Here is a 12,411-nt window from a genome sequence, read left to right as displayed (position 1 = left end):
AATGGAATGGAATAAAACAGACCCACATATGTATAGCTGAACAATTTTCAACAAAGGTGCCAAGATAATTCAGTGGAGATGGACAGTCTTGTCAACAAATATTTCTGGAACAACTGGATATCCATATACCAAAAAAAATGAATAAAAACTACTCATACACTGCACCACATACAAATACAAATATTATCTCTAAATAGGTTAAAGACTTAAAAGTAACACCTAGAACAATACAATTCCAGAAGAAAAAATAGGAGAAATTTTTTGTGACCTTGGATTAAACAAAGATTTCTTAGAGAGGATGCAAAAAAGCACAAACCATAAAAGAAAAAATTGATAAATCAGACTTCACCAGTATTAAAAACCTGCCCTTCAGGGCCTCCCTGGTGGCGCAGTGGTTGAGAGTCCGCCTGCCGATGCAGGGGATACGGGTTCGTGCCCCGGTCTGGGAGGATCCCATGTGCCGCGGAGCGGCTGGGCCCGTGAGCCATGGCCGCTGGGCCTGCGCATCCGGAGCCTGTGCTCCGCAACGGGAGAGGCCACAGCAGTGAGAGGCCCGCATACCGCAAAAAGAAAAAAAAAAAAAAAAAAAAAAAAACCTGCCCTTCAAAAGACACTGTCAAGAAAATAAAAAGACAAGCCACAGTTTGGGAGAAGATATTTGCAAGTCACATATGGAATAAAGGATGTGCATCCAAAATCTGGAAAGAACTCTCATAACTCATTTGAACAAAACACTTCATCAAAAAAAAAGGTATGGATGGCAAATAGCACGTTAAAAAACACTCAATATCATCTATTGTTACGAAAATGCAAATTAACACTGCAACGTGGTGCCACTATACACCTATTACAATAGCTAAAATCTAAATCACCTACGATACCAAAAACTGACAAGGATGCAAGCAACTGGAACTCTCATTTAATGCTGATTGGGATGCAAAATGACATAGTCATCCTGGGAAACAGCTTGGCAACTTCTTATAACTTTTAACGTGCACTTATGCATGACCCAGCAACCTAGGTACTTACTAAAGAGAAATGAAAACATGTACACTTAAAGACCTGTACATGAACGTTTTATTCATAATCACCAAAAACTGGAAACAACCCAAATGTCATGAATCGGTGAAAGGATAAATGAAATTGTGGTATATCCATACAATGGAATACTACTCAGCAATAAAAAGAAATTATTGATGCATGCAACCTCAGAAGCATTACACTAATAGAAGAAGCACACATGTTGTGCAGTTTAATTTATATGATGTTCTGGAAACTGCAAAACTGTAAGAACAGAAATCAGACCAGCAGAGGCCAGGGGCTGGGCCTGGGGAGAGGGTTTACTACAAAGGGGCGTGAGGAAATTTATGGAGGTGATGAGCTATTCTATATCCTAACTGTGGTGACAGTTACACAACTATATTTCAAAAATCATAGAACTGAATGCTTAAAGGGGTGAATTTTACTGTATATAAATCACACCTTAATTTTTGAAAGAGACTGAAAATCCTTTGTGTAAGGAGTAATCAGGAAGGTCAGTTTGAAGTTAGAGAGTTTGGGTTTCTTTTCATATTTTCTAGATAAAATGTTCCCTCTCTTGGGTAATATACTGAAGATATACTTAACATTTTTCCCGTTCTAATACATTTCACTTTTCTTAAAAATTAAGGATGGGATTTTGCTCCAAATAACATATTTTGGAAATCTGACCTGAAAACTGTCAGAAACTGTCAATCATCCTTACTGGGCTGTCCTTCCACTGGGCGAATATCAGCCCATTTACTAGACTCTGGGGTTCTGATTTCCCATGGAAAAGAGGGACTAGATCCTTTTCATCTCAGGTAATCACTTCCACCACAAAATGCCTTCCATAAAGGAGTTTCAATCTGCCTCTGAAACCCAAAAGTAATCACAAATGCTCCTTTAAATTAATTACAAGTAGCAGATAATTGCCAGCATTGAAATTCTAAAGGATGTGCCAGCTTTCAGGAACCCTTAGCAAAAGATAGCAGACATTTCTCTTTTCAAGCGCCTTTCCTTTTCAAGCGCCTTTCCTTTAAGTACACTTATTTCATTGCTCTAATCCTCACTCTTTTTCAAAAGCCCTATGCCATTTCTCTCTCTTAAGAAAGAAAAACCTTAACATTACACAAACCCAAAGCATCCCTGCAGAAACTAAAACTGCCAGAACTGGCACCACTACCAATTTTTCCTCTGGTTCCCCTCCAGCACTCAGTTTGAAAGTCATAAACAAGGAGCAGTTTGAGGCAAATGCAGTGTAATAATAGCAAAAACATTATACTCGAAGCCCCAATGCTGGGGCCCAGCTCTCCAACGCTGTCACCGAGCTGTATGACCCCAGGTAAGTTTCCTTAGCCATGAAATGGAGAGTGGTATCCACTTTTACAAAAACAGCAGTTCGTATGCACAGAGGGCCAACTCTGTGCCAGGGGGATTACGAGCAACTCTGTTCATCCTCCCAAACATCCTATGAATGAATGAGGAATTGAGGTTAAGAAAGCTAATAAGCTCCTAAGAAGAAGGATAAACAATAACAAAAAGTTTGCAAATATAAGTAAATGTAAGTAGACATTTCTGCATAATAATATTACAATTGTTGAATTTGTGTTTTATAAAATAGGTCATGATTAAATTTTGAACAATTTAAAAAAAGGAGGGGTGCTTCCTTGGTGGCACAGTGGTTAAGAATCCACCTGCCAATGCAGGGGACACGGGTTCGAGCCCTGGTCCGGGAAGATCCCACACACCGTGGAGCAACTAAGCCCGTGTGCCACAACTACTGAGCCTGCACTCTAGAGCCCACGAGCCACAACTACTGAAGCCGGCGCACCACAACTACTGAAGCCCGTGGGCCTAGAGCCCGTGCTCCGCAACAAGAGAAGCCACCGCAATGAGAAGCCCGCGCACCGCAATGAAGAGTAGCCCCTGCTCGCCACACTAGAGAAAGCTTGCGTGAAGCAACAAAGATCCAATGCAGCCAAAAATAAATTAAAAGAAAAAAAAAAAAAGCTAACAAGCTTGTAGTGACCGAGTGCGGATTCTAAACCTCTAAATTCACACCCCAAACCCCTACAGCTGGTGTTTCCTTTCCCTACCACACATGCCTCCCTGGAAGTAAACTAACTGCAGTGTCCAAACATATTAAACAAGGCCTGATGTACAATGAAAAGTTAAAGTCTGCCCAGGATGACTCTCGAGATCGAAGACAAGGGCTCTGTTTAACCGTTGGTATATCTCCCACTGCATCCAGCCTTAGTGGCTGGCCCTAGAGCCTGGCTATAGACACCCCTCAAGAAGAAAGGCCAGAGGGAGGACAAGGGAAGGGGAAGGGGGGCCAGCCTTTACTTAGCTCAAATAAAAACGGAAGAATAAATTCTTTCCACCAACGTTTACGGAAACATTCAGCCAACCTCTTCCTCTGTCACGGGCCAGATGAATATTTTCAGCTTTGCAATCCCTAGTCTGTTGCAACTGCTCCACTCTACTGGTGGAGCCCATCAGCAGACAATACTTAAACGAATGGGCGTGGCTGTGTTCCAGAAAGCCTGATTGACACTGGAATTTGAATTTCATATCATTTTCATGCGTCCCAAAATCTGATTCTTATTTTGATTTGTTTCCAACCATTTTAAAATGTTAAAACCATTCTTGGCTGATTGCCTGTCTGCTGTCCGGTGCCTGATGCTCCTGTAATCCTGAAGCTTACAGCCCTGTCAGGGGTCCTGCTCTGCCCTCACTCACCCTGGGGAGCAGGGAGGGGTGACTTAGAGAAGCCCCTCCTCTTTTTTTTTTTTTTTTTTTGCGGTAAGCGGGCCTCTCACTGCTGTGGCCTCTCCCGTTGCGGAGCACAGGCTCCGGACCTTGCAGGCTCAGCAGCCATGGCTCACGGGCCTAGCCTCTCCGCGGCATGTGGGATCTTCCCGGACCGGGGCACGAACCCGTGTCCCCTGCATCGGCAGGCGGACTCTCAACCACTGTGCCACCAGGGAAGCCCAGCCCCTCCTCTTAAAGACAACTGCACTAAGACTCACAGTATGAGTGTTGACCGAAGACAGGTCAGTGTTCAAAGGAAGCAATGAATGATTCCACAACAGGCTAGGTGGCCAGCACATGCTCAGTCCACATTGTGCTCTTACTGTTTTTGACACCCACCTGGTAAGGCGGGTACAGAGGAGGAACTAACAGAAGTGAATACTGTAGGGAGTCAGCAGCAAAATCCCAGTTTTCTAGCATCTGATACATCACAACCAAAGAAATGAATCTCCACTGGTGGAATTTTAGTCTCTTTGGAAAACGGGTAGGAAAGAAAGTTTATTTTGTTTTTTTTTTTTGTTTTTGGTCCAAGGGAAAAACATGAAATAAACAAGAGTCCTCTTACAGATACGCACAATGGATACGTTTTAGTAGGTGTCTCCTCTTGGCCAGTCACTGGACTAGATACTTTTCTAAGCCACAAAAACCTTCAAGGTTGGCATCAGGGTCCCATTTTCACAGATGAGGAAACCACGCTGCAGAAAAACTAATAACTTATCTGAGGACACTCAGAGTCCACCCTAGGTCTGATTCCCACATCTGGACTCAACACTCCATCACATACCACCTGCGTGGAGACTTCAAGTCCACTTTGAGATGCAAAATCTTTGCCATTGGAGGAAAGTGTGGGCCAGAAGTTCCAGGCCGTTTGAAACTGGATGCTTTTGGATGAGAAGGGCCAAGAGCAGGTGGGACTGTATTCTTTTTCTCTGCCACATGCCACATGTTGGGCAGGCTGTCAGGGGAGATGACCAGAGTCTAGCGGGGGCTTCCCTACCCTGGTCCTACAGTAGTACTCGGAGGACATTTAAAAATCACAGGTGCCCAGGCCCCACCAATTAAGTCAGAACTTGGGGGATGTGGGACAGTGGGACACAGGCACTCATTTTTGTTAAAGCTCCTGGGGGACTCTACAGGCAGCCAGGGTTCAGCACCAGTGTAGGTGAAGGAGGAAGGAGGAAATATAAAGAAATTCTATCCACCAACTTCACTGTGCTGTTGGACTTTCTGTCTGGGGGGCAAGATTCTATAGTCCCTGCCTCTGGGTTAGGCAGCGCTGACCACAGCTGCCTCCTGAATCGATAAGAAGATCTAAAAATACAGCTCAGCCATTCGGTTTTCTGACTCAAATACCCTTCGGCCTCAGATAGGTTTTCTTTCCTGTTTGATGCCTGAAATGAGGGCATAAACAAAAGCATTTTGGATGGTACCGTGTCACATGAGAAGCTTAAGCAAAGAAGCTGAAGACAGAAATGTGTTTTTGTCAGGTGGCCAAGCTGAGAAACACGATGTTTCCTAAGAATTCACCGGATAAACCGAATAAGGAAATCACTCCATTTTCATAATACCAAGGAAAACAACTGTTTCTTTCCTTTATTAAAAGTGTTCAAAGGATTTTGATGAGCTTCATTCATTTATTTCAAAAGAAAACAAAGTCACTGAGAATTTTCTGAGAAATTATTTGTCTATTTCAGAATAAAAAGAACTATACATTTATCAAAATTTCAGCACAATGAATTTTTTCACTTTTAAAACTGATCTTGTACCATAACTCATCCTAGCAGGAAGGAAAAGCTGAGTCTGTTCATTGAAGGAAAACAATCACAGACACTGAATAGACTGGTGTAATCATATTTTATATGAGAAACAGATAATCCTTTTCCTAGTAGTATACCTTGTATTTGTGCAACCTTTTACTTTTTTTCAAAACGTTTTAAATTCATTCTCCCACCCTCCTTTATATGTATCGAAAAAAATTTCACAATGTCCCATTTATTAATTGCATCTTTTCTAAAAAGAAAATAAGACAAGCATTCTAGTCCATTTTGGAGATACGAACACTGAAGTCCAGGGATGTTCGATTGCTCTCCCAAGGTCACAAAAAGTTAGTAGAAAAGCCAGAGAAATAAGCAATGTCTCTTGACAGCTAATATAGGACATTTTGCACATATCACAATGTGAGTTTGTGTGGGTATGCGTGTGTGTGCATATATGCAAAAAGTCCAGCAGAGAAGGCTGAAGCTGTGCAAAGAGCTAGAATTCTTTGTTGTTGTTTGTTAGCAAACTTCAGTCAAAATGGATTCATCTGAAGCAGAACCATTGTTTCAAGTTCCATGTTAAATCAAAGAGAGGGTTATAGAATCAGCTTAGTGGGTAAAACTACATAAAAAGCAGCTACACAAGCCCCTGTTTCCTCCAACTGCAGAAATTGACACATTTTCATTCTAAGCCCAAAGGATAAGATTCCTAGAGAACATAACATGAAAAAACAAACAGGTGTCTGACTGATTGAATATTTGGCAAAGAATTAATTCATTTAAAAAGCTGGATTAAAACAAAATAATAAAAATAATACAAATTTAAATAATCTCTACCTTTGATGGAAGGCACAATGGAAGGGAGGAGTTCCTGTACCACCCACCCGAAAAGAAAAATTGGTCCAGCAGCTGCCACCTCTGATACCTGCCTGCTTCCCCAAATGAAACAGAAAGGCAAGAACAGCAGCCTCAATTTTTTTTAATTTGAAGTTTGGAGTTTTTTCAAACCCATCAGAAATACTTATGTTTCTTTTATGTAGTGTCCATATGCTTGTCATCATGGTAAAAATAACTTCAGCCAGGACCTACAATTCTGAGTGAAGGTCTTGCTTGGTGGGTAGCATAAGGGGAACTTGCTGTGTCTTTATCAGGCTTTTCACTCCAGCTGGGCACAGCCATCAAACTGTGTTTCAGAGCAAAACCAGGTGTTTTAAAGCAAACCCAGCCTCAGAAATCACTCGATCCCTTTTTTACTGGTAAGACTCAAAGAGGTTAGAGCGCTAATTTAAGGTCACACAGCTAAAAATAACAGGGCCAGGACTGGACTTTCATCTCCACACCGTTTGGACTCTACAGCTCTACATCAAGCCAGCTAACTGGTTCAAATCCCACACTGACTTAACACAGTGACCCTGGGCCTCTCATTTAACTTTTCTGCACTTCATCTAAATAATGGGGACGGTTACAGCACCCAGCTCATAGGACACCATGAGGATTGGGGAGCTATATCTGTAAAGCCTCTGAAATACTGCTGGCACGTGGACAAGTGCTTGAGAAAAGAGTTAGCAATCACCATCATCATCATAGTCATCACTGTCATCACGTCTCTGTAGGTTAGATTTCCATATACATTTTTATTTTTTTAACATCTTTACTGGAGTATAATTGCTTTACAATGGTGTGTTAGTTTTCTGCTTTATAACAAAGTGAATCAGCTATACATATACATATGTCCCCATATCTCTTCCCTCTTGCATATACATTTTTAGAATCCATTGAATGCTCATGATTTAATAGGTTTAAGTGTGTTAGAGGACTTAGAAAAGATGTATCTTAAGCATGAACAGGGGCTTGCACGGTTTGATCCTCTCACCAGCACCAAAGGAAAGAACACCTAGGCTTTCTAATCCGCTTGCCTCCATGTGGGCAGAAGGGCAAGAGGGACAGGTGCAGCTTAAAAGCTGTCAGCAGTCAAACCAAAAACAGAATCAGACCATCACCAACCTTGTGAGGTAGATCCCACCCTCGAAGATGGGAACCCGAGACTCGGTTTAGATCACCTGTGCAGCAGCTCAGCTTCAAATGCACACATCCTCCTTCACACCACACAGTTCCCAGATTCTGTGAGTTCCTGTCGCTGGATGATACCAGAAGCACTGCCTGGACCCAGGGGCTTGCCCAAATGTCAGCCAGCTGACCACACAAAAGCTGAAGACAGCCTTAATCCATGTTAATCCCAATTAGTGGTTCATGGTTTTCTTAATTTTAAACACATACTGATAAAAGGAGGAGGAGGAGGGGGTGGGAAGGAGAAGAGGAAGGAAGGAAGGGAGGAAGGAAGGAAGGAAGGAAGGAAGGAAGGAAGGGAGGAAGGGAGGGAGGGAGGGAGGGGAGGGGAGGGGAGGGGAGGGGAGGGGGAGGGAGGGAGGACTTCAGAGTTAGGTTCCAATGTTTTCATTGCTAACATTATTGTCTTTGTAGTTGGGGGAGGGGTGACACTTACTGTCTACAGAATTCTCTTCACGTACAGGTAAAATTCCATTTTCAATTTACCCAGCGAGCATGCGATTCTGTTTCAGCAAGCACACTGTCTGCAACGGCTAACATCCATTTCCCTTATCTGTAATTGAGTATGTGTAAGGGGTTTTTTCCCCCTGTTTAACTTCTCTATTGAGATTGCCTTTTTCTCCCTACAGAAAATGAGAGTCTTAAGTGTTAATGCAAGAACATGAAAGATTAAATTAAAATGATCAGGAATCAGTTTTTTATGGGTTTACAAGGCTCTGAATCATCTCAGTTCAAGTTCTTCTGGGTAACCAAGCCAGAACCAGATCAGGTTCCAAATTTGCTCAGCTTTCCTGTTAGAATTAGTTACGCCAGCTCTCTTCAACTCGGAACTCCCAACCCAGTATTGCTTCTCCTCAGGTGGGCAGCATTCACAGAACTAAGACTGCCTCAGACAGGGTCTAGAAGCCCGAATCTGTTTTGAACTAGTTGGTTCTGCAATATTTGTGTATTAGTTCATGACTCATTTCTGAATGAATACATTATATATCAAAACACTACTTAGGACAAAAAAATATTTATGCTTCTCTGAGTCATCTTTAGGAAGCAATAAAGAGGTCTTCCCCTTTCCTGAAGATTTCTTCTACTTTTAGAATCACCAAAAAAAAAAAAAAAAAAAAAGTCTCAGAGTTGGGTTAAATTCCCAATGTCCAGTCTTTCTTCCCATTTACTTAAACTGATGTGCACTCTAACCTCCCTTCTCCTGTCCGTGTCTACTACACTCTGAATCCAAATTGACTGTTTCTTTCAAGGACAGATTTCAGACATGTAAATATGAGAGTGGTTTGATAGGAGCGTTCAGGCAACTCATTTCTCCAGTAAAAGTCATATAGATCATCAGTCAACAGGGGAGATTAGTGAGCAAGATTTTGTCCTAATGGTTCGTACGGCTCCAACAGGCATTTCCCCAAAGAGTGCTCATTCCCCAGATCTACTCCGCAGGGTCATACCACGCACTCAGCATTATCCTCAGCCTCATCTCCTTTGAGGGAATTAAAGCTTATTGGAACCAATTAACAAAGAAGAGCACAACGTTGAAAAGATCGATTCAGCTTGATAATTTGCTACTAATGAGGAAAAACAGATTCTAGGAAATAGCAAATATTGTCTATCAAGGTCAAGCTTCTCAATCCCATTTAACTATATTAAAAAATACTGGCCTCTTACCCAAAGAAATAAAAGTGCATTTGAGCGTTTTCAAAGTAACTCTTGGGGCATTTTATCAAATTTATATGAAACAAACTCCTCCACTCCATATGTAAGAAAGAAAGCATCTGATCCCTTATACGTTCCACATTCACTTGGTTGAATTGAATAATTTCAGATAAATCCATCACTTGCCCTGCCCTGGAATAGAGGCTTGGAGATTTTCTACCTGCACACACTGTGTGCCGAGTCGCTTACTGAAAATGTTGGTGTTAATAGGTTAGTAGGTTTCACCGAGCTTTAACAAACTTGTAAGCCAGCCTTGTTTATTATCTGCCAAATTCTCTTGGAAATCCCAAATCCACGGTTAGCAGCTGGCCATCTCCCATCCCTCGCACGGCCCCACGCTTCCTTGAAGCTTCCCGGTGCCCAGCTCACTCCCTGGCTGCCTGCCCCAAACATGCGCCTCCAGGAGCGTCCGGCCGGGAAGGCGACACACCAAGTCCAACTCGCCACGTCCCCTCCAATGTTTCCTACTGATCCAGCACTTCCTCCTAAGCTCAGAAAGGGCTGGTCGCAGGCCGCGGGGAGGCAGCTGACCTCTCGGCCTCCGGCGGCTTTGTTAGAGCCCTCAAGGGGGTTGGAAAGGAAGGAAAATGCCCGACCCCTGGGCACGGAGCCCGCCACTCCCTGCCGCCCATACGGCTCACCCTCGACACACGCAGGATCCGGCGGGACAAGGAGCAGGGGCAACCTAAACATGAACCCCGCCAGGGACGCTCGAGCTGGTCCCTCTGCGCTGCCAGAACGGGTACCAAGACCCGGCTCTAGCGGAGTGTGGCTCGGCCCGGGCCGAGATGGGCGCGCCACTTGGCGGCTAATGGTCGTGCCAGGAGTACCAGAGCTAGCTAGGGTGGCTGCCAGGCCATGGAGCGGCGCGCCCCGAGAACCCCGGGCCGGCACGGCCGGAGTACCAGGGTGGGCAGAGAAGCGACACCTGCAAGGTCGGCCAGGGGTCCGCGTCCACGTGGGCCGAGAGGCCAGATCCATCCCCTTCCCGAAGGGGGAGAAGCTCGTGTCAAGCACCCTGGAGCCCCGCACCGGGTAGCGCGCAGTGGCCGGCGGGGAGAGGCTGCGGGTCCCCGGCCCGCGCCCGCCGCCGCGCCCGCCGCATCCACTCACCTGACAGTTGGCGCCAGAGATCCCGGCGGGGCAGGTGCAGCTGTAGCCGGGATCGCTGGCGGCGGCCGGGGACTGCGGGCCGGGCGCGGGGCGCGGGGTGCACACACCCCCGTTCTGGCAGGGCTGTGCGCCGCATGGCCCCGACACGGACAAGGACGCGGCGGGCACCGGGCTGGCCAGACAGCCGCTGCGGGGCCCCGCGCCGAGCAGCAGCAGCAGCAGCAGGGCGGGCGCGGACAGCAGCTGCGCACCGGGCGCCGGGGCGCGGCGGGGCAGCATGGCCGACGGAGCGGGCGCGGGAGCAGGAGCCGGAGCTGAGGCGCGGCGGCGGCCCTGGCGGCGGGAGCGGCGGTGCTGGCGTCGAGAACAGCTCCGCGGCGCCGGGCGCTTCCTGCAGCTGCGGGATCCGCGGTTCCCGGGGCAACGGCGGGCGGGGCTTGTGGGCGGGGCAAGAGGGGGCGGGGCTCCGGGCTGCGGGGGAGGAGAGGGTCGTGGGGACCCTTCCCCCACAGGGAATTGAGTCACGGGGAGCAGAAAGGCCGTCCGGGGCCCCCAGCCCTGAGGGGTGCGGTCAGAGTCGTGGGTGTGTCCAAAAGAACCTCGAGAGGTCAGTGGTGGCGGCGCGGCCCCGGCGGGGAGCTAAGGCGAGGCTCGGGAAGGAAAGGGGGTGGAGGGGGTCAACGCAGGCGCTGGGAGGACTTTACGGGGCCTCCAGGTGCGGAGCAGCGCTGCGCCCGCCAAGGGCCGGGCAGGGACGGGCGGGGCCGCCGCGCCCGACTGGCGGGAACCGCCCTCGGCCTCTTGGCGCAGAATCTGCGAGACCGCAGGGGGCCCGGCCTTACTTCATTCCCCGGGGCTGCTCCCCCCGCTTTCACCACTTCCCCAGCGCACACAGCCCTCCCCGCGCCGCCTCCAAACCGTGGCGCCCAGACACCCGCAGAGGAGCGGGACTGGCTAAGTAGTGACCTTGCGTCTGCGCAGCGCGCCCCGAGTCCCTTGTCCTTGGTGCTGACCGAGAGCCTCCCCTCTCGCGGGCCCTTCCCGGAGGGCGGAACCGGCCGCACCGCTCAGAAGTGTCTGACTGTGGCGCGCGAGAGCTGAAAGAGGCCTCGGGATCAGAGTGTCTAACCCTGTCGCTGAACCGAGGAGGAAACTGAGGCCCAGACAGGCTGGACTGGACCCCAGTGGGTCACTTGACTGCCAGCCCAGAACGCTGTCAGTTTTCTGAAAGAGCAGTTCAGAAGCGCAGGTTCGAGAAGGCCCCGCTCGCGTTTACTATGAGCTCTTGGTAGTTTGACAGCCAAGGAGGTCAGGCTCTGATGAGGAAACGCAGCCCACCTCGTTCCCCCGTCCCCGACCTTTCACAACCTCCACCTGTCTTCAAGGTGGCCATGTGAGAAAAGAAAATGGGACCCTCTTGGATTAACAGTTTGGCAAATTTTCTAGGGCACACAAATATAGTTTTGTAAAAGCTGGGCAAATAAGAAAGTAGAGACTGCACATGAACCCAGCATGGAGGTGCCACAGACTGAGCAGCCAGGGGCTGATAGAAAGTCTCCAGTGAAGACAGGAGCCAAACTGCACAGCCTCTCCCAGTCTCGCTCAGACACAGGAGCAAGTGTCAGGCGTTTGTGCTTTAGGAGATGCCTAAAATCCATGTGGCCATCACAAGAAATCACTGAAATCCAGACAGATCTGCATGCAGCGGGGAAATTCATACCTCCAAGCGGACCCAAACAGTTATTACATTTCCCTCACACCTGCTGTCTTCTAGCCCAGACCTCCTCTTTTTAAAAATCTTAATTTTGTGCCACACCAGCACCCTCTGCTGGTACTTGTCTCATCAATCAGGTGTTTCTTCCACTTTCTGTGCCCCTGGAGTATGCATTCTTTCCTGAAACTAACTTTTCTTACCTTAAATCCTGGA

At 47.2% G+C, this 12,411-nt stretch overlaps 1 protein-coding gene across 1 annotated transcript in view; it reads right to left on the bottom strand.

Moving 5' to 3' along the window:
- Positions 1-10,763, bottom strand: part of DNER (delta/notch like EGF repeat containing) — a gene marked incomplete at both ends in the record, with an annotated part of 331,941 nt that extends 321,178 nt beyond the window's left edge. Inside the window, one exon of the mRNA XM_082631051.1 lies at positions 10,485-10,763. Coding sequence (XP_082487177.1) covers positions 10,485-10,763 — 279 coding nt within the window. The remainder of the gene's footprint in view (positions 1-10,484) is intronic.
- Between the last annotated feature and the right edge of the window lie 1,648 nt (positions 10,764-12,411).

Source organism: Mesoplodon mirus (assembly GCF_964341445.2).
Source record: "Mesoplodon mirus genome assembly, chromosome: 8".
NCBI lineage: Eukaryota > Metazoa > Chordata > Mammalia > Artiodactyla > Ziphiidae > Mesoplodon > Mesoplodon mirus.
Note: the sequence above shows the minus strand (reverse complement) of the source record. Positions and strands in the feature narration are given on the sequence as shown.